At 44.7% G+C, this 22,384-nt stretch overlaps 2 protein-coding genes across 5 annotated transcripts in view; one reads left to right on the top strand and one right to left on the bottom strand.

The window, feature by feature from the left end:
* Positions 1 to 128: 128 nt before the first annotated feature.
* ankra2 (ankyrin repeat, family A (RFXANK-like), 2) lies at positions 129 to 5,979 on the bottom strand. Of its 4 annotated transcripts, XM_067250150.1 has the most exons (10): positions 5,892 to 5,965; positions 5,488 to 5,565; positions 5,144 to 5,413; positions 4,578 to 4,736; positions 4,072 to 4,137; positions 3,836 to 3,933; positions 2,851 to 2,976; positions 2,582 to 2,648; positions 2,396 to 2,476; positions 129 to 712 (listed from the first exon to the last, which is right to left on the bottom strand). In XM_067250150.1, exons 3-10 carry the CDS (start codon positions 5,376 to 5,378, stop codon positions 657 to 659), a joined length of 888 nt encoding a protein of 295 aa, XP_067106251.1. In that variant the 5' UTR covers positions 5,379 to 5,413; positions 5,488 to 5,565; positions 5,892 to 5,965; the 3' UTR covers positions 129 to 656. The 4 variants fall into 4 exon arrangements, with proteins under 4 accessions (XP_067106251.1, XP_067106249.1, XP_067106250.1 ...); XM_067250148.1 differs by having other exon boundaries at positions 5,144 to 5,565; positions 5,892 to 5,979; XM_067250149.1 differs by lacking the exon at positions 5,488 to 5,565 and having other exon boundaries at positions 5,892 to 5,955.
* Positions 5,980 to 10,871: 4,892 nt separating this feature from the next.
* The window catches only part of arhgef28a (Rho guanine nucleotide exchange factor (GEF) 28a), a 43,849-nt gene continuing 32,336 nt past the window's right edge, over positions 10,872 to 22,384 (top strand). The window contains exons 1-4 of the mRNA XM_067251011.1: positions 10,872 to 10,947; positions 13,672 to 13,726; positions 21,018 to 21,165; positions 21,365 to 21,760. Coding sequence (XP_067107112.1) covers positions 13,694 to 13,726; positions 21,018 to 21,165; positions 21,365 to 21,760 — 577 coding nt within the window. The 5' untranslated portion in view covers positions 10,872 to 10,947; positions 13,672 to 13,693. The remainder of the gene's footprint in view (positions 10,948 to 13,671; positions 13,727 to 21,017; positions 21,166 to 21,364; positions 21,761 to 22,384) is intronic.

Here is a 22,384-nt window from a genome sequence, read left to right on the forward strand (position 1 = left end):
TAAGTAAAAACTTATCAATGTTTGCATCTGTAGTATCAAAGTATCAATGTTTGCGTCTGTAACTTGTCAAATCTTGACAATATGAAAAGACTGATTCCTCCACAAAGCACGTCTCAAACAGCACTAAGTTGAAGACAGTTTCATTTATTTATTAAATGAATCTATTATAATTTACAATAAGTAGCACCACAATTATACAATACACTTCAGATATTGTAGTAAAAAAAAAAAAAAAAAGGTTTTTAATGCAAACACAAAATGAATTCACACACAGCACTTTCCATGGTCTGAGAACGTTGTCGGTCAACTAATTTCACAAACGTGTAGCTTTGGACTGATTCCCATCAGCTCTTTCATGATGATATTCAGCCCGAAGTTGGCATTTCAAGAAACAAAAATTGACAATAGGGTTTCGGAAAATATCTTAAGCTACATGTCTCGGGTGTTTATCCTTGTTTTAGAAATCCATAAATATTCACATTGTCACAAGCTTCATCAAAACCATCAAAGCATGAGGTTAGATAAGCCAGCAGTGCTGTTGAGTCATTACAGGATTGTCCAGGGCCCGAACCCCCAATGTGTTGGCATCCATCCAGAATACCAGTGATGCCTTGTGGAGACACCAGTATCTCCCTGTGCTCGAGGACAAGCCACTCTTACTCTCTTATTCCCATCAGCAGCTTCAGTAAGTGGGCCTCCATTACCTGTTGAACTGAACAGAGAAGAGAAAGGTTTTCTTGTTTTACGTTCATTTTATATTCTAACTAGTACAACCCCAATTCCAAAAAGGTTGGGACACTGTGTAAAATGGAAATCAAAATAGAATGCAATGATTTGCAAATCTCAGAAAGTCATGTCATTCACAATAGATCGTTGAAAACATCTAATACTTAAATTTAGGGAATAAAACATTTGAAGGAAAAAATATGGTCATTTGGAATTTGCAACAGCTCTCAAAAAAGTTGGGACGGGGGCAATAAAAGGCTGGAAAAAGAAAGTGCTACTAAAAATAAACAGCTGGAGGAACATTTTGCAACTAACTAGGTTTATTGCAAACAGGTCAGCAACATGATTGGGTATAAAAAGTATCTTAGAGAGGCAGAGTCTCTCAGAAGTAAAGATGAGCAGAGTTGCACCAATCTACGAAAACCTGCATCTACATAATGTGGAACCCTTTCAGAATAATGTTCCTCAACGTACAATTGCTTTGAATATATAATCTACAGTACATAATATAATACAATTATTTTGAGAATCTGGAGGAATCTCTATGTGTAAGGGACAAGGGGGAAAATAACTTCTGCATGCCTGTGATCTTCAGGCACTCAGGCGGCACTGCATAAAAGCAGGCATGATTCTGTAATGGAAATCCTTGCATGGGCTCAGAAACACCTCCAGAACTCATTGTCTGTGAACACAGTTTGCCGTGCCATCCACACATGCAGGTTAAAGCTCTATCATGCAAAAAAGAAGCCATATGGGAACATGATCCAGAAACACTGCCATTTTCCCTGGGCTAAAGCTCATTTAAAAAGGACTGAGGCAAAGTGGGAAACTGTTCTGTGGTCACACAAATTGAAATTATTTTTGGAAACCTTGCGACGCTGCGTCCTCCGGACTAAAGAGGAGAGGGACCAACCGGCTTGTTATCAGCGCTCAGTTCAAAAGCCTGCATTTCTGATGGTGTGGGGATGCATTAATGACTATAGAATGGGCAGCTTGCACATCTGGAAAGGCAACGTATACAGGTTTTAGAGCAACATTTGCTTGCATCCAGGCAACATATTTTTCAGAGAAGGACTTGCATATTTTAGGAAGACAATGTTAAGTCACATCCTGCATCTGTTACAATTGCATGGCTTCGTAGTAGAAGAGTCCGGGTGCTGAACTGGCCTGCCTGCAGTCCAGACCTTTCACCAGTTAAAAACATTTGGTGGATCATGAAACAAAATATGACAAAGAAGACCCAGGACCGTTGAACAGCAAGAATCCTGTATCAGACACAAAAGGGACAACATTCCTCTCCCATAACTCCAGCAACTGGTCTCCTCAGTTCCCAGACAGATACAGACTGTTGTTAAAAGAGGAGGGGATGCTACACAGTGGTGAACATGTCCTTGTCCCAACTTTTTTGAGACATGTTGCTGACATCACATTCAAAATGACCTTATTTTTTCCATAAAATGGTACATTTCATCAGTTTAAACATTTGTCATTTTTTCTATGTTCTGTTGTGAATAACATAACGGGTTTATGAGATTTGGAAATCATTTTATTCTGTTTTTTATTTTATTTTACACAACGTCCCAACCTTTTTGGAAATGGGGTTGTAGTTGATCATGTAAATAAGAGCAGCAGAGTGAAGGACATGAAGATCTACAAGGTGTCCTCGTACCATTCCGATGGCCCATGGCCACCGCCATGTCCATGGCGTTGAAGCCCGAGTCGGACTCCATGGTGGGATCGGCTCCGCTCTCTGAGCACGGGAAACATCAAAGAGATGACTGTTGCTTGTCTCTGTGTGTGTGGGGGTGGGCGTGTGTGTGTGTGTGTGTCGGGGGAAAGATCCGAATGGCCTCACCTAGAAGGATTTCCACGCAGCGTACATGATTCCCGTGGACGGCATACAAGATGGGGGCGCCTCCGTTCTGTGAGTTACAAACGCTGCGTCACAACAAGGCGGACCGTGCGGGGGAGCACGCTGGCTCGCCAATGCAACACGTTGGCCTTTCACACACGCCGATACAATCTCATTCAAATTCCTTGAAACGTTACGCGGGGTCCGTTTACTGCGTGTGCGGTGCACCGTCGACCTGAAGGAAAACAATCGTATGGAATCGAACGACTCACCCAGTCGTACTCATTGACGTCGACCCCACAGTCGATGAGCATCTTAACTATGTCAGTGTATCCTTTACTGCAGGCCAGGGACAGGGCACTCTCCCTGCCTTTGGCCAAAAGGTTCGGGTCAGCTCCCTGGATAAACAACGGTAGCATTCAAACTGAGCCATATCCATAGCATAAGTCTTTTATAATTATTTTATGACTGAAAAATCAGAACGCAGTCCGTCATTTTGAGCGATTAGAACACTGAGGGCGAGCAAACATAACTACAGGTTGAAATACAGCCAATCTATTGAGTTTATTTCTTGTAAATGGTTTGTTCACTTTCTATTGTAATATTCTTTTTGTTGTAAAATTGTATTTTTAGTGGCTCCACTGTCACTGCGATTTATTTACTTTTGATATTTGTTATCTGCTTCATGTGGTGTTGACATGAAAACTGACCACAGTAGTTGTCTATGTTCATCATTTCTCTCCATCCATAAATGCATAATCTATGAGCTTGCTCTGTCACTATTCCTATATTTAATTAATTCATTATAAAAATTAAAACTATTAAACATGTCTTATCGTATTTGTTTATGGCATTCAATGGCATTGAAATACATTGACTGCATTTTTACAACCCTGTCAACCTTACGGACAACATCAAAGTCAACATAACTTCTAGAGCATAGTTAAGAGTTTTTACTACATGTGTCAAGTTGACATTTACATTTAGTCATTTATCCAGAGCGATTTACAAGTACAGGGACATTCCGCCCGAAGCAAGTAGGGTGAAGTGCCTTGCCCAAGGACACAACGTCATTTGGCACGGCTGGGAATCGAACTGGCAACCTTCAGATTACTAGGCCGACTCCTTCACCGCTCAGCCATCTGACTCCCTTCAGCCATCTGACTCCCTAATTTTAGTGAAGCCCCTATAAGAAAGGTTAGATGTGTATTCCTATACCATGGCTGGGGACTGTTTTGTGTGTGTAGCTGTTCTTACATTCTGTAGCAGGAACTCCACCACGGCAATCTGACCATGTGCTGCAGCCCACATCAGAGGAGTGAAACCCTCCTCATCCTGCAGGTTGATCACAGTCTCTACACACACACACACACACACACACACACACACACACACACACACACACACACACACACACAACTTCAGTATATGCTTAACAAGCAATGACCTAACATCCAATGGTCATTTGAGCAGCACCCAGAGAAGATGATCACCTTGTTCTATCCTGCTTGCCAGGAACACCATTTCCCCCTGGGCAGCCAGCTGGTGGATGGACAAGGCTAGGAGAAAGATAAAAAGACTCTATATGGGTGCACCTTTGAAGGCAGCGTTCATTCTAATACTAGTTTTAGATTCAAGGCAGACCTGAGGGATCTTGCTAAACAGCTACGGTAGGACAACCGAAGGGTTTGGTTACAATTTTACGCACAAAAGTGTTCTCCCATCCTCCACTCCTTTCTAAAACCTGCTCCTCTGATCCAACATGGATAGGTGAAAGCATGCTTCTCTATACAGCTTTACCATGCGATTATGTCCATTCGGGCAATTTTCCCTTAGGGGAGGAAGGGGACATTTCTAGACAATCAGAACAGGGCCTAGGAATGTTCAACTGCACTACAAACAGCCTCGAGACCATCTGGGTTTAATCATGCTCTACAATCTCACATCATGTCATAACAGAGATTCATGTTTGCCTTGAGGTGTCCGCTCACGTACTTACAGTGCACCAGCAGAGGAGTGGAGGAGACTTCGTTACCACGGTGCTTGTTAGTGAGCGTGGTGGACTGTTTGATGGGGGAGAAGTGCTTGGTGGTGGAGGGGGTGTAAACATGGCGCACCTGAATCCCTGGAGAAGGAGAGGTCTGAATGTTGCACTCAGCTGAAACAGAAAAAAAGCTTTAGGTTAGTCACTTCCTACTGTTTAAACGGACTGACCATCACATGGGCAGTGTGCAATTAGTTGGTTGATGGCAGTCTGTGCATGTGCTGTAGGTATCGTGTGTGTATGCGTGCACTTGTATAGGTGACAGCCTGCTTTTGTATTTTAAAAGCAGATATTGTCTGTGTCCGAATTACTTTCGGGGTATTTAAGTTTCTTCTCTCCTCTTTACCTAAAACAAGTGACATGGAGCAAGGTTCCTTGGTCGTTAGACAGTCACTGTTAGAGACAAAGATGAAGTACTAACAAAGAGCGTCATAATATTATTTGCGTATTTAGGACAGGAAGCACCGACAAACACAGCGGCTACAATTCAAAGATGAACCGGCTTTAAGTTGGTACCTTACCTTTAAACAGAACAGAAGCCACTTCCAGATCTGAGTTAACCTGGTCTTGGATGTTTTTGCTATCCTCCTCGTTGAGCGACTTGACGAAACGCGAGCACACGTTCATGTCGAAGCGGTTGGGGAGGATGAACTTGATTCCCATGGCGACGTTCTGGGCACCGCCGGTGTCGTCTGTGTCCGAAGCCCCAGGGTGCTCGGTCTTAATGGTGGTAATGTCAGGCATCACGCACTCCATTTCCTCTGAGACGAGAGGGCACTCAGCAGTCCTGTCTGGGCCAGAGACCGTATCCATGACTGGCCACACAAGAGGAACGGTGTTTTGTTTTTTAGTTTTTTAAACGTACTCTGTCTGTGGCCTGGTTACTCCGTTTACTCATCAGATGACTATCCTTTAGCTTGAGTTGTGTGTTGTCAATGCACGCCTAGGTTAGAAGACATACACTTCTGTTAGCATGCAAACAGATCTAGATTTAATTTCTTATATCAGTCAGTTAACACGTATTGTAGTTAGACCAGAACACTGCAAAGCAGACATTATCAAACAGATAGCTAACGTTAACACATTGCAAGCAGCAACATCTCCCGCTAGCTTGCTAGAGCTAACGCCTTAGCTTAGCTTAGCTAGACTACGTTAGCCACTGACTGTCACCAATAAACCAATATTTTGTGACTACATTTTCAATGACCACTACTCAAGACCATAATTATAAATCACCTGTATATAGTAAATAATAATTTCATACTCAACTCATATTGTAGGACCTTTACTGTGGGTTGTTGTGCACAGATTTGTTGAGTCGTCTTGTTTTGACTGTAGTACTATTAAACGCATGCGCATTGCGCAATACGTGCATCCGTCCAATATTTTTGGGACGGATGGTGAACAATACATTTTAAACTGATTCTTATTGCTGATCTATCACAATTATTTACATAGACGTCAAAAGCCTTCATTGACTGCATAGTCACCTATTTTTTGTTTGTTATCGCCATAACTGTAATATAACTCATAACTGTATAATGTTACTTGTGTCATGCTATGGGAAACGCAGCTCATTATTAAACAATATCAATGTTATAACATTATAAAATTCCGTTAAAACGTACGATTCAATACATTTTCAATAACATGTAGTTTTAGTAGAGTGTGTAGCCCATACTGGGAACAGTGTAGCCTGTACTGGGGAAAGATCTGTGGTAGGTAAAACAGGAACACTTCACTTGACTTCAAGTCAAGACTTCAAGTCAAGACCTCAAGTCAAGACCTCAGTCAAGACTTCAAGTCAAGACTTCAAGTCCATTCAGACCCTATACAGGCCTGCTGTTCATGGCTGCAAAGTCCATCCATCTGACCACCATGCCTCTTTCTGAAACGTTTTCTTCTGCATGAATAATCTGGAATCACTCATTGTTGAAGGGGTTTCTCCCTCACTGGTCAAAGTTGCAACATGCTAATCTGATTTAGGGGGATATGGCAAATATTTCTTAATCATCTGTCAAGTCCTTTTATAGAGGGATCTAAGAAGCATAAAACATTTTGTGTGCTTTTTTTCAGTTTTGTTTTTATTATAATTATTTTTTTCTGTTTGTTTTTACAGAATATTTTCCAGATTAAGGAGCTTGGGGCCAGACCTTTCGACTCATGGTGCAAACCAATTTATGGCATCCTAAAAACCCTATTCATCAAATAAAATGTATTGTTATAATCCTGACCCATCATAATTTCTGGACTTTTTAACAATCGATAGTTTCTTTTTATTTTCAGTTTTTTAGTTGAAAATTTATGTTTCCATTTATGGTTGCAACATAGTGAGACACAGTGAACAGTTTGACAACAGAAAACCTGAACGACAGAGCTCTTCATAGTCCTCAAACACATTTCTCAGGGTATTATGCTCCCTGAAACTTAATAGTGTTTAAGTTTGAAAGTCAAAAGCTTCATACATAGCATGAGAATGTCACATGCTTTAGGCTATAGATATGGTGCCCTCCATAATGTTTTGGACAAATACTTTGACTTTCCTCTTTCTTCCACAGTTTTAAATTGGTAATCAAACAACTCACAAGTGGTGTTTTCATACAATTAGATTTCAACATGTAGAAATTGCAACACCTTTTATTCGGTGTCCCCACCCCATTTCAAGGAACCATAATGTTTGGAACAAGTGGATTTGCAGGTGTTTGTGACTAGTCAGGTGCGCTTATACGTTGCAGGTATAAGATAGCTTTCAGCATTGCATCTTCATTCCAGGTCATTGATGACCTCTGGAGTGTGTTGTTGCTGTTTGTCATCATGAAAAACAGATTTGTACCAATGAAAGTTAAGGAAGCCACAGGTCTGGCAGAGCATCACCAGAGAGGATACTGAGCATCTGATGATGTATGAGTCACACACTTCAAGCAGTCATTTCACGCAAAAGATTTGCAACAGTATAATACTCATGACTACTTTCATGAACATAATATTGCTGTGTCCCAAACATTGTGGGACCCTGAAATGGGGAGCCCTGGGTATAAATGGTGTTGTAATTTCTATCAAAATGTATGAAAATACTCTTTAATAAAACCTAAAACTGTCCAAATCCAGAAAAAATATATATTTGTCCCAAACATGGAGGGCATTGTAGGTGTACTTGAACCTGTGGCTATGATGCAGAACCTTATGTGATGAAATGTGTTGTAACTGTTGGTAGATTTTATAGATTAAAATCTATTGCTTGATTTCCCCCCTCGGCTTCCAGTGTTTGTTTATTTTGAGGTGACTGTGTGAGGCTTATCGACATATGTCTACCAAGCTGCCAAGTAGCGATTTCCTAACTACATGATTAGGCTTTGTTGGATAGATGTTTTGAGTCCCTTGACTATTTATGCAGTTCATTAGTCCTGTAATCTCTGATGTTGGCATAAGCAGCCTGTTTGCTGGGATTAATCTGATTTCTGCCAACACCAACAAAAAAAAACATAATTGTCCTTTCATGTTGCAAGCCTTGCCTCACATTTGGACCAGGCTACCCTCCGGCTAATGCAGAGTTGTAAAGCAGTACTTCATAACCAAAGTAGGTGACAGCTCGCAGGAGGTTAAGCAAACATGTGACCTCCATGACTAATGGTTCTTAGGCTTCTTAGAAAAAGGTAACCATCAAGCATACAGCAAGCTAACCTGTTTCTTGACTAATCCCAAAAACCTTTGTCAAATCTGTGAGGGGAATGTTTTGCAGGTCTGTTGGTATTCTGACCTACAAGACATTTATGCGATGTTGATTTTTTTTATGTTGGAAAATTAACGTCCCTTTCCAAAAAGATAGCATAGGTAACTAGATTGCTGTGATTAGAATGTAGGCTGTATACCGCCGTTCAGGCAGCAGCAGGGCCGGCCCGACCCAATAAACAAACTAAAACATTTGTTTTGGGCCCCACGATTGGTTCGGGGCCCCTCACCCCAAAAAACATAAAAAACATTCAAATAATTGCTAATCAAAAGGGCCCATACACTATTTTTGTTTAGGGCCCCCAAAACCCTAGGGCCGGCCCTGGGCAGCAGCATGCCATCTCAAGCACCTGTTTTGAGCAGGATGCCAAATGTTTTTGCAGAGATTAAAAGGAGATCTCATGGTCAATTCAGAGTGGCTCACCTCGTAAGCTGTTGTTCTTGGAGGGCAACTGTGTTTTTGCAGAAACAATAGGAAGGTAGACTGGAGGAAAATGTCTCGCTGCCAAGTCAGGAAGGGTCAGAGACAGCACCAGACCTGGGTCTTGTCCATTGATGTAATTGCCCTAGCAATGGTAAATCAAGTGCACCTCAAATCCCTGCAGCCTTGGTTGACCCGGGCCTTTGAACAGTGAGGGGTGGTGATATTGGTGTGTGTATGTGTGTGTATGTATGTGTGTGTGTGTGTGTGTGTGGGGGGGGGTGTTGGACTGGAGAGGGTTGTTGAAGGATGGGCAACAAAAGGCTGAATGTGGGCTAACGTGGGAGACTCCTGGATGGTACTGCTGGTTCTTCCAGTCCATAAACCCCCAACAGTCGGCTCCGGAGCCCGGGTGCCAGGGATACCAACAGGGACCGCTCATGGAGCCTGGGTCCATTGTGCCTCCCGTGCTTGCGGCTCTGCCTCCTGCTGTCTGGCCGTGGAAGACCGTGGGCCATGACGTGATCTCACACAACACAGCCGAGCTAGGCATCGAGAGAGGCCTTTATGTCCCCAGAAGGCTCCCATTGTGCAGTTGTTATTGTGCTTTAGTTGTTTGTTTGTTTGTTTTCAGAGTCTCTAATGAGGAGGTCAAGGGTTGCGGCCTCTCCCTGCCGCAGTGGAGGCACCAGGGGGTCTGGAGAATAAAACGCTTCCAGGTCATTTGCACTGAGCAAATCTCCTCACTCCTAATATCTATGTCAAGATCACACGCAACTCTCGGTCTCAGTAGCCTTGTTTCCAGGAGCATGGGAGCCTTCTCTCCGTGATAAGGCCCTCCGCATCACTGCGTCCGTGGCTCATGCTGCTCACGCCATCTACAGGATTCAGCCCTGTGTGTGTGTGTGTGTTGACTTCTCTCATTAGGAGGCAGGGCCTTATATAAGCACATTGAAAATATTTTCAAATGTTTGCTCTGTGAGTTCATACAATTGTTTTGGGGGGGCATCTCACAAGTCATCGTGTTACGACTGTAAGGTGAAAATGCACAGTTTGGTTTGGTCATGCATATTCACTGTACAGTCAAAGACCACATAGCGTAGACATATTACTGCTTTTTGTTCCTCTTGTCTGTCCCATATAAACCATTGAGGTAGTACAAACACTTACAATGTGTCTTTTATTCATGTCATGTTTCAGATGTAATGTACAATATTGACCACATGATGGCAATATAGCCTAATTTCAATGTATGAGATGGGAGATGTTTGTTGTGTTCTGAGCCTGTAGATGGCGTCACTCTCTCAGACTCACCTGCTACCTTGTGAACTAAGTCCAGTCATCCTGGAGCTGCCCAAGCCCCCTCCTCCGGCCTACATTTCACATATTTCTTCATTCATATAGCAGACATTGCAGGGGCAATGTGTGTGTTCCACGCCATGCTCAGTGGTGGCTTGCTGCAGGGTTAGGGTTTGCTTCAGTGGGACCAGGCTGTTTAACTACCATGATGCATGATTACTCTATGTCTGCAAACTAAAGACGTGCTCTGTTTATTTGCTCACTTTCAGAGTTAGTGGGTATGAGGCAGGAAGGGTGGGTCACTACATTTGGTCTCTGCCATTTCCTCTCTAAAGCTCTCTGGACAGAGGGCTACTGTGTAGTGTTATAGTATAGGTAGACGAACAGACGTGACGTTGAAAGTAGGTAGCCTGATCAAATACAATCTAACTAAAACTGTACTTCCAAATGCTACGAGACATGATTGATGAACTAAATATTTGACCTCTCCTCTGAAGGCTCATGTCAACCAGATATTTTACACACAAAAAACTTCGTATCTATACCAGTTCGTGGACACGTGACGATGTTATTGTCCCTCCGCGAGGGAGACCTCTGCTCTGCCACCGCTCAAGCGAGAGGCGGGGCTCGACAAGAGCAGAGCAGAAGCGGAGCGGCAGCCGTTACACATTTCAAGCTCAGTCTGCCTCTCATCACATCTAAGGACGGACGGAGCTGAAAACAAAAGGCATAGTGACTTGACAGCTATCTTATGGCGAATATGTGCGATCCAAAACCATCAGTCATTTAGAGGAAACGAACAGTGGAAAGTATTGCAGTTTATTTTGTGTGCAGCACGTCACTTGCAGCTTTCACATCAGTGCGCGCCGACTACAGGTAACGTCAAACACTTGTTGCCATGCTTTGAGCATAGTTTAAAACAACCTTTTCTCCTTGTGTGTGATCCCGTAGGCCTTATGCTTGTTTTGAATCTCGTGTTGAATATTTTAATGTAGCCTATCCTAACGTCTCTTGATTTCATGAATAATACACCTGAATTATTGTTCTGCTCAAACACTCAAAAGCCTTGTATGAGCACTGAAAAAAGTTACAGGCGTTAACACTGTTTTCAGATAGATAAATATCGAAGTATTGTTTAACAATTGTAACCTACTCTTATGATAGTGCTGGCTAGTGTTAGTGAATTTTCAATTGTTCAATAAATGTCATTTTTCCGTTGGTCCACGATAAGGATCAATGATTGAAACTAGTGAGGGTCGTTGATAAGCCAGTGTGCTTATTATCTGAGAGCTCACTCACTTCCTTGTATGAGACTTGATATCCTGTTAGTGGCCTAGTCCCAGAAGTTTAGTCCTTTTGGACAAAGAGGAAGGGTGGGCATAACGAGGATTCATCATAATCCCTTCAGGTGTGAAATGCACAGTGAGAATCTCATTCTCTCATGTATTGAAATGAATTGCTCGAGTATGCTTTTGGGTTAGCTACAAATTGATAAGCCGATATGAGAAACAAATCCGCTTCTCAAAGATGAGCATGCAGTGCTTCATAGAGCACGCTGTTTCCATACTATTCTTCGCATCCGAACATGCTTGGCACGTCTGAAGAGGCGTGCCTGTGTCTATTGTCGTACAAGATTCACCTGCTGCTCAGGTATCTGGATTTGAAATGGTTTTGGTTTTTCCGAGAATGAGACGTCGCAGCGCTGCACTGCTCTTGGCAGCTCCTTTGGATGGTTGTCATTCCACCCAAGCATCACTTTCTCAGGAGCAGTAAATCAGCCTTCGACGCTAGGCTGAACATTTCAGCTGGGTGTTCCTGAGGATATCTGACAGGCACCGCACCCTTGTCCTTGAGATTTGCCTGAAAGAAAAGTACATCGCCACGTACATTGCCTCCTTGTGCCAGTTGTGAAGCCTTGCCAGTTGTGGGTGACTGAAGTGAGTTAGGCCATGTGAGAGGAATAGGATTATTCACAGGTGACCTCCAAGGACCTCAAGAAAAGAGAACTTGGACACATTTCGAGGCTGAAAATATTTTGGGCACATGACCAAATGGGTAGATATGTCAGGGGTGATCTCCTCCTCTGGTTTTAATTGTGTTTTTTCCCCTTCTGTTTGTGTATGTTTAAGATGTGTGTGTGTGTGTGCATGCTTCTGTGCTTCAGCTTCTCTCATCGACCTGTGTCCTTGAGTCTTTGGCCAGTGGCCAAGTTAATTTTTTCTGACGTAGACACTGGAGAAGGTCAGGGGTCAGGTCTCTACACCTAAGTGACTCGACACATACTGGATGTCAAACCGACAGGAGCTTGTCACGTCATACCCTTTGATCTATGGCTAGGCTTCACTTATGGAGCAGTGAAACGAGACTCATATTCTTCTTTGCTCCCTCCCTCACACACACCTTAGACTTGTGTTGACTGCCTTTTGAACATGCCAAACGGCTAGCTAGCTCGTTCGCTAGCTCAACCATTGAAAAGCTCCCAGGTCTATCAACTCGGATCACGTCCTTGTATTTCCTTAGAACCGTCACATTTTTGTTTTACCTTGTGTCTCAGAAACATGCTGAAGACATATCCTGCTCATCCTGGTCGACATAAACATTTTAGTTGTGGATGCAGGGGTCTAAACCCCTGGGACCTAACTGCTAATGGCTTCAGCCTATATTGGGGTTGTAATGTTGGGAGAGTGTAAAGGTTTGGACTTCAACCCTGCTCCTCATAGGAAAATAAACATGCAAATTTGGGAAGCACATCAGCAGATGCTGGATATAGTGTAGCCTTGTTCCAGATCATTCCACACTAAAATATATACTCAAGTCACACAAACAGTAGATTTATTGAACACACACACATTTGCAGTAAGAATAATCAAAACAGCTAAGTTAAGGAGGAGGGTAGCTCATGTTCTGGATTCTAGCCTATTCCAACCTAAATGATCAGATCAAATCGACAGGCCAGAGGTGCCAACCTGTCATGGTGACGGGAGTTTCTGAGTGTTGGCTTTCTCGCCGTCAGAGACTAGACTGAGCCCTGCTATGTGGGGCTGTCCATGCAGTATTCACAGACCTGGGTGAGGTCACAGCCGATCAGGTGTGTGTGCACTTCGTGGCTCTCTACAGTTACAGCAGCAGGACTCAGACAGTCATGGCTGTTTCCTGTCGCTGGCGATACACACACAGACACAGATACACACACACACACGCACACACACACAGACACAGGCACACTCAAAGTAGTTTACAAGTCTTGATTTCTCAGATAACCATCAGCTTTCTCGAGTTTCTCATGGAAACTAAATGAATGCCAGAGAAGAATATTACAAGGATGATGGTCTTTCATGTTAAGACACTGTGTACCCAAATACTGTGGAGAGAAGAGAGGATTAGACGGGGTCACACGTAGAGCCTTGTGATTCTGCCCGTTTTCCTTGACTATGAGAGTATAGCAGGTCAGATGTAATATCAGTGGCTTGGATGCCCAATGTCAGAAGAGGACATCCCCGTGCTTGGTAGCGTTATTGCTGGGCAGGTTCACAGAGAAGTTACTCTGCAGAAAGTACTATTGTGTAATAACTTAGTATGTGGCTGTTGTTTTCTTCCCAGAATTCCATCAGATGCACAGAGGATGGAGCTGGACCGCAGAGAGGCGCCTCTGTATGTAAGTATGACCTCTCCCCATTCAGAAAAGTTGTCCTTGCTCTTGTGTGTGGGTGTGTGTGTGTGTGTCTCCCATCTTTCTTCCGTCTTTTACATCTCAACTTCATCTACTTCATCTTTTCTCTCACTCCCTCTCTACCATCCCCCCCCCCCCCCATTTCTTTCTACAGCTTCTTGACTGGCTGTCCTTGTGTGTGTGTGTGTGTGTGTGGGAGGGAGGGGGGCTCAGGTGAAACTGTATCCTGCTGTGTGTTGTCCCCTGGGACCCTCTCCCCCCCACCACTCAGATCCCCCTCACCACCGCCTGCACACCAGATGGCAAGGTGTGCTCCTGCCCAGCCAGAATCTGCCCTTATATGTGTGAGTGAGTGTGTGTGTGTGTTGAGGGTGGGGGGGGGGGGGGGGGGGGGGGGGACTTCGGTAATAGGAGCTAGAAAGGGAGAGAGAGAGAGTGAGTTTACAGGAATGAAAGGTCCATTTATTGTTTATTGGCTCTGAGAATATAAGCCCGGACCAAATAAGTCATGTTTCTTCAGTGGGTCAATCCAAACTGTATGTTTCCTATTGTAGAGTGAATCAGAGTGTGGTGGTTTTTGGAGCATCATGTCCATTTCGTTCAAAATGGCTCTTTAAGTTTCTCTTTGCCATTTGTATTTGATTCTCTCTCACTCTTTTGAATTGACTTTGTGTCTTGCTTTCTCTTTCTCTGCGTCTCTGTCTATGTGAGTGGATACTGTATAGGTGTGTGTGTTCCATCTCATGGCTTGGAGCCTGGGTGGGCCGGCCACTGAATCTTTGCCAGATTTCTGCAGGCAGGAGAGAGTGTCTGTTTGTTTAGCTCTGTCATCGGTTCTGGAGGGGGTCCTGGAGACATTTACTCTCCGTTCTTTCAAGGTTGTTTCAGAATGTCCGTAGAGTGAGCCGACCGTAGGTGACTACACACTACAGTCACGCACATGTGTTTAATGGGTCAGTTACGAAGTCATAGATTGAAGCCTTTACGGACGGTCCTAGCTCTCCCTCTTTGTTGAAGTCGTGTTTGGTTCCAACACTGTTTACCTTCAACCGACCTCTTGAGTCTGTGCCTGCAGCCACCATTTGGTCTAATTATGTTGGTATATTTATTGTCTTGCGCACACACCCACAGCTATACATGTTTAGATTGTGTTAACCTCTCGGAAAACCAGAGGTCATTAAGGTTTCAACCAATGGGGTTTCCCATAGGGAATGAGGCACAGACCAAGTCAATAAATAACCTCTAATATTCATGTGCGATCAGTGAGATGTAACACCTCGTTTGGTTTCTGGCAGCCTTCTTGGTGTAGGCATGTGTGCCATGACAGACCTCTCTGAACATATACTTTACTGCTGACCTGGGAGGAAAGTACTGGCCCCACCCTGCCACTCTGGGGTCCCTACACAGCAACTCAGCACACTCCCTCGTCAATGAGGTCCAGGCCTCAATGCCAGGCTTTATGCATGTATGTGTGCATGCGCCGCGAAGTGGATGTGTGTGTGTGTGTGTGTGTGTGTGTGTGTGAGTAAGAGAGTGTTATTGTAACCGGCCTGTTAAAAGATTTAAGAAGGACCTGTGCAGAAACGGCCCAGTCTGGCTCGCATCAGAAATGGCGGCGCAGAACAATTGACAAATGGTAGTATTGAGTGGTGGGTATCGGCAGCCAGCGCTCCGTGTGTAATTGGTTGTGTCTGAGGAGGTGGTTTGTGGTTTGAGCCGTGCGGGGGGAAAAAAAGAAATATGATTTATTGAGTTCTTTTGAATGAGCTCAAGTCTCTCTCTCTCTCTCTCTCTCTCTCTCTCTCTCTCTCTCTCTCTCTCTCTCTCTCTCTCTCTCTCTCTCTCTCTCTCTCTCTCTCTCTCTCTCTCTCTCTCTCTCTCTCTCTCTCTCTCATATCCCTAGAGAAATCACTAATGTGTGTGTCAGCCTCAGTTTATCCAGGTGTATGTACGGGGTTATCAGGCTTTGTGCCACTCTTGTCTGGCTTTGAGAGATCACTCGCTAGAAGATTGTGTCCTTATGTTCTGCCGGGTTTGGAATGGTATTTTGGTTTGTGTTTTGGGTGAGAAGAAAGGAATGTGAGCTGTCTGAAGCTGTTTGAAGACAATAAAAACATTCCTATTATACAGGTCAAGCTGCATATCAGTGCTATGACGTGCTTTAAGAGATGGCAGAAGTCTGACACATTGTCCCGGGGTATGCTTGAACGTTCGCTGCATTTTAAAGCATTTCTTTACAAACGTCCCACTGTCTCTGACTCCCGGTCCATCAGCACCGGATCTCCTCAGGGCTGCGTCCTTTCCCCTCTGCTCTTCTCCCTGTACACCAACAGCTGTACCTCCAAGTCATCCGTTTGTCAAACTTCTGAAGTTTGCGGACGACACCACCCTCATTGGGCTCATCTCTGACGGGGATGAGTCTGACTATAGGTGGGAGGCTGACAACTTGGTGACCTGGTGTAGCCAGAACAACTTGGAGCTCAATGCTCTTAAGACAGTGGAGATGGTTGTGGACTTCAGGAAGAATACAGCCCCACTCACCCCCATCACCCTGTGCGACTCCCCAGTCAACACTGTGGAGTCCTCTCCCAGGACCTCAAGTGGGAACTGAACATCAGCTCCCTCACCAAAAAAGCACAACAGAGGATGTACTTCCTACGGCAGCTAAAGAAATTCAACCTGCCAAAGACAATGATGGTGCACTTCTACACAGCCATCATTGAGTCCATCCTCACCTCTTCCATCACCGTCTGGTACGCTGCTGCCACTGCCAAGGACAAGAGCAGACTGCAGCGTATCATCTGCACTGCTGAGAAGGTGTCTGTTTTATGACGGGTTAAATGTGCCTTGTCTTGTACAAACGTCTTGCTCAATAAAGTTTTGAGAAAATGATGCCATCAGTTGTCCATTGCTGAGCAGAAAGTCCAAGTGTACTTCACAGCTTAGTCTCATGCTCTGCTCTATCTAGTTTCTCATCCGCACTGCTGAGAAGGTGATCGGCTGCAATCTGTCTACCCTGGAGGACCTGCACACCTCGAGGACCCTGAGGCGTGCGAGGAAGATTGTGGCCGACCCCTCCCACCCTGGTCACTCCCTGTTCCAGCTACTACCCTCTGGCAGAAGGCTGCGGTCCATCAGGACCAATACCTCACGCCATAAGAACAGTTTCTTTCCATCTGCTACTGGCCTCTTCAACAAGGCCAAGGACTCCCATTGACATTCATTCACTTATTTAACTATTATAAGTCCATCTAATGGCAATTCAGTATGCATAAGCCACTTTATCTCAGTATCCGATTGCACTATGTTGACCATTCACGCTGCTCATTATTCTTATTGGGTGTGCTCAAGCCTTCGGCGAGAGCACAACCTTTGTTCTCTAATTTTTATATATATTTTATTTTATATTTAAATTGTTGTATTCTTAGATTGTTTAGTTCTTAGAAATAATTAAACTTTTGTACTTTTACTTAATTTAAGATCTGTATAAGTTTAGTGTTTTGCACCTCCCTGCCACAGTAAATTCCGTGTTTGTATAACATACATGGCGAATAAACCGAATTCTGATTCGTGATGTGCTCCCTCTGTGGATAGGGAGATTCTCACATAGTGGTGCACAACTAGGTTTTTTCCAAAACAGAAAAAGCACATCTGTATTTACCTGTGGAATAAACATCATAGATGAACATATACATGATTCAAATATGGGTTTGATTGAGCTGTAGCCGCCAGTCAAGAGGGCCAACAGATGCCAGCGTGGAACTGATAGGGATAGTGGGAACTGCTTGGGAGCTTGACAAGGCGCCTTTTATCTTGCCCGAGTGGGTTAACGATTCAAATCTTTTGTTGTCCAAGAACTAAGGTAATCGTATTTGCCGTGCTGGCTTTACCAAAGTTAAACGAGTAGTAAAACCACAGTGTGTCATTTCTTTATATCTACGAGATAAGCCTGAGAGAGTTGGGGAGCTGACGTGAGCAAACATGATCAAATGCTCATAGCCTATACTTTGGTCTCTGTGGGGATAACTTCAAATTACCAGTCCGGAGGCGTAAATGCGGTGTAAAGGTTGAACTTACACATACATTAAGCTTGTCTGTCAATTGAGGTCTCGCTTTAAGCTTATTATGTAAGAGGAATCTATGCTGAGAGTCGGTGTTCTGTGATGTGAAAGAGGCATGGGTGCGATGCAGGTTTTAGTGACAGTCTTTCATAAATTTATTAATGTGCCATTAGTGCACTAAATTGAATACGAGGTATGTGACTCTGAAGAGACTGGTGCACACACGCACACATTGACGCACACACACACACATCCATACATGCACACACAACCACCCTGAAGGCTCAGATGTACAATAATTCTATTCCGGTACACTGAGCTTTTAGACAGGTATTTCTTCTTCTATGTTTGTGACGTGTTTCACTTCGGGAATACTCGAAAGACATAAGGGGACCAATTTAGGTGACTCTCACAATGACCAACAAACGTTCAAGTGAGATGAAAGGAAAGTTGTTGTGTTCGCTTTCTATCAGTGCCTATAGACCCTGGTCAGTGGTGGGCAAACTGTATCAAATCTGTCCACGTGATCTTTGATCAAAGCACATGTATAAAGCCATTAGCTTTTTTTAGTAAGGACCATCAGTAGCAGTCATGTTTTTATTTCTTAGAAGGATTATAGAGTTTGATTGAACTTCAAAGTGCACAAAGAAACCTGACCAGTAGTTCTAATGCATGATTTAATGAGCTCAAGTTGTGCTCAGAGAGAGAGAGAGAGAGAGAAGGTAGGAGAGAGTTTGTGTGTGAGAAAGAGAGAGAGAGGGAGTGACAGAGAAATAGACAGAGTCAAAGGGAATAACAAAATATTGGACTGTATTAAGGTTAGGGATGGAGAGAGAGAGAGAGGGACAGAAGAACTGTTGGAATATTCAATATTCTTCTTTGTGTTTTGCCGTTCTCTTGGCTACACCACTCTTGTACCTAATTCATTGGACCTACTGTTGTTCAGCCTGTTGTTGTTGTTGCTGTAGATTTGGTTCCCATGACGTCACCTGTTTGGGTCCCTCAGGAGATCACACCAGATAGCCCAGACACACACACACACACACACTCTCTCTCTCTCTCTTTCTTTTTTGGTATAATTTGAAACAACAGACTTTCAGATTTATTTGAGCTAAACACAACAGCTATATGCTGTAGGGTATGAGAAAGAGATAAGCATGAAGTCAGTCCATTGTGACTCAGAATGGAAGACCATGTTCCATAATGAGCACATCGGGGAATAGCTCTTCAACCCTAACACCTTTCCCAGGGAAGTTCACCGCAAAGTGAATTATTCAAATGTCACTCGATCCAACTGCGTCACAGTCGCAGAGTCACAAAGTCAAATAATAAAGCGAAGGGAGCCCTGGAGCAAGACCCATGAATCAGCCAGACATGTGACCTGCTCACTCCGAAACACAAACAAGCATGCCTTACCACAACCCCCCCCCCCCCACCACCAACCCCCCCCCCCACCCCCCCCACCCCCTCCTGGCCTCCTCCCCCATCAGGCTTCACCAGCTACACCTGTGACTTGTAGTATCGCCTCCGGTGTTTGTCGCCCTTAGACCAGGTTGGTGGTTCTGCTGTCTTATCTGGAGTGGTTTATTCTCTAGCTGTCTGAGATAGCTTGTGACATTCACTCTCCTTTTACCTGCTTCCCTAACGACCAGATGGATGATTAAGTGGCTGTTAATCATCGGACTTCTGATAGCGTAACTGCTGAAAGTTGACTAAATGTTTTTTACTGTTTTTTTCAATAATAATTTTTCTTTCTCTAAGGGGGGGTTTTCCTTCTCTCGCACTTAGCTCTCTCGCACTAAAAGACTCATTGACATGTTAACACTACCACCTTTTTCATCTCTTCCTGTTCTTGTACAGTAGGATGCGGTACTCTGCTGTTGTATTGCCTCCCGGTTCTTTCCCTGCTCCCTCAGGATTGGTGATTAGTCTTGTGGCAAAAGCGAGGCCCACTGGAGGCCTGTAGCACTTCTAATGATGTTGTTTGGGGGTCACTCGCCCCATTAAATCATTGCCACTTATCACTCATAGCAGGAACAGTGAGGTTGACTGTGATGTCCCATCCCTACAGCCCTCCATCGTCCTCCATGTCTCCATTTTCCAAGTCCTTCATTCGTCCCTGTTTCCATCGCCGTCCCTTCGCCATTTCGCTACTCCTTTCCTCCATCCTTCTGTCAAGCCATCCCTCTCACCCACTTCCTTGTCTTCGCCCTCGACCCAATCCTTATCTCCTCCCCGCCATCCCTCCCTCCCTTCATCTGTCTCTCCTCAACTTTTCAAGCACTGTCCGATTGGCCGCCTTTCATGCACGGATCAGGTCGCTGCTGTGATCTCTATCCCACCCTTCTCGTCTTTAGAGGCCTCCAGCCACGCTAATTGTGTGTGTGGGGGGGGGGGGGGGGGGAAACCAAATCCCTCACGTGAAGGAGGGAGGAAGGGAGGGAAAGAGGGTGGAGGAGTGATCAAGAGACGGGTGAGGAAGACACGGGGGGGAAAGGGAGAGAGAAAGTGAAAGGTTGTTGGGGGGGGAAAAAAGAAGAACCGGTGTACGGATTAAGAGGAGGATCATTTGAAGGGGGGGGGAACTGAGTTCTAAGGAAAGAGAGGGGTCAAAAGGGAGGGGAACAGGATTAAGGCAGAGGCGAGAGAGGTACGAGTAAAGAAAAGCCGATCCCTGAGTGTCGGCTGAAGAGATGAACGGATGGTGCCGGAAAAATGGGGACTGAGAAAGGTGTAGTGGGGCATTCCCACAGTGGAGGACCTTGGGGTGGTAGTGTGGGGCTCTATTTCTTTTACTCCCCCCCCCCCCCCCCCCCCCTCCTCTCTCCACCATTAAGTCTGAAGGGCCCCTTACAATCCAGGAAGCACAGGAAGGGTTGTAGAAAGACTGGAAATAGTAAAAGGCCTTTTAAAGGGGGTGGCTTTCAGACACACCTTATTCCCTCAAGCAGGAAAGTGTTCTGTTTCTTTTTTACATGTAGCTACTTTGTTCTGGTGTTGTGTGGAGAGACTGGAGCTTCTCAATGGCGGCCTTGATAAGGTGACTGAGGTATGCGTTGGGTTGGTTGTATGGATGGCTTGGTTGACCTCCTTGAAACCTCTCCCTGCATAGTAGTTGACTAAGCCTGTATGATACTCAGGTTATTTATCTTGTTGTCTTTCTTTCTTTCTTTCTCGCTCTCGCTCTTTCTCTTTCTCTTCCTCTCTCTCTTCAGGGCCAGGTGGAGGCCCGTGTTACATTGCAGGTTCTGGACGCAGAAGAACAGGCAGAGTTCTATGTGGTTCTAGAAGGTTCCAGACTCACCCATGTGACCGTGGCCAAGAGAACAGAGGACGGAGCCTCCCTGAGCTTCATGGTTCCAGGTGAGTCCCTCGGGCTCGGTCGCCTTGGATAAGGAATCGTTTCAGGGGGAGTGTTGACCAAAGTCATTGACTAAGAACGCTGACTAAGGTCTTTGACCTTCGCTTTTCCTTTCTTTTGCTTTCCTATGAATTCAAGGTTTATTTGAAAACGAAATAACGGTGCAAATCAGGCATGACTGACAGGTCTGTTCTTCTAAAGGTCACGACCTCCCAGAGGCTGTCTCTGTGTCCTCCTACCGCCACACCAGAGGGTTGGCCAAACCATGTGAAGGCAGAGCTTCTCTGAAATACATCCATGATACGGTGCAGGAAGTGGTGGAGTACCTGGTAACCAATAGCGACCATCTTAATCACCAAAGCTACCTGGAGGTCCTGCGGATTATCTCCAAAGAGGGTGGAGCCAAGGACAGGACTGGGGGCCCAGGGGGGGAACCTTGTCCTGGGCAGGGGTACCAGGAGGATGGGCCTGTGGTGGATGGATGTAGCCCAGAGCATGAAGTTGCGCTCAGGGAGATGGATGAGAGGATTACCCTGGCCATGGCTAACATGGATCATCCTCCAGTGTGGAGCAGCATGCGGAGCCAGCCAAGAGAAGGTAACCATCTAACTTCCCCATCCCATAATACAACAGCTCTAAGTCACAAACTCAGTTCGGGCAAGAGGTCGACACTCAATATTCAGGCTTAATCGGATCGGGATGTGATTCCATTTTAATTTGTTTTGAGGGAGGCTAAAGATGTGCGTCGTGGACTGAATCTCTGAATCTGAATCTCTGAATCTGAATCTCTGAATCTGAATCTCTGAATCTGGAGTCGCTCCAGGTTCACCAGGCTCCTCTGATTCCTTTTGACACTTCAAAAAACGAAATCTTCCACTCAGCTCTATCAGTCATATAGATTATAATTATTAGTGGACAAGGGAGATAGTCTGAAAGGCTTTATCCCAGATTAGATAGAGAAATATAATGTAAATTGTAATATTCAGTCGAATGTTGGCTATGCATGGCAGACAAGTTGAAACTTTGTTTTGTGTGTCCCAGTATTGTCATATCTTTAGTTAGGGGTAGTTCCCTGAAATCTAGCTACATGTTTGTGTCACCCGACGCGTGTGTCCAGTCGAGCGAGGGGTGATCGTAAAAGGAGCAGGTGTTCCAAAAGGTGTATGTATGTGTGCATGTGTGTCAGAGGAGTGGAAATTACAGCCATTAGTGATGGACAGG

Source organism: Osmerus mordax, chromosome 14, assembly GCF_038355195.1.
Source record: "Osmerus mordax isolate fOsmMor3 chromosome 14, fOsmMor3.pri, whole genome shotgun sequence".
In the NCBI taxonomy this organism is placed as follows: Eukaryota; Metazoa; Chordata; class Actinopteri; order Osmeriformes; family Osmeridae; genus Osmerus; species Osmerus mordax.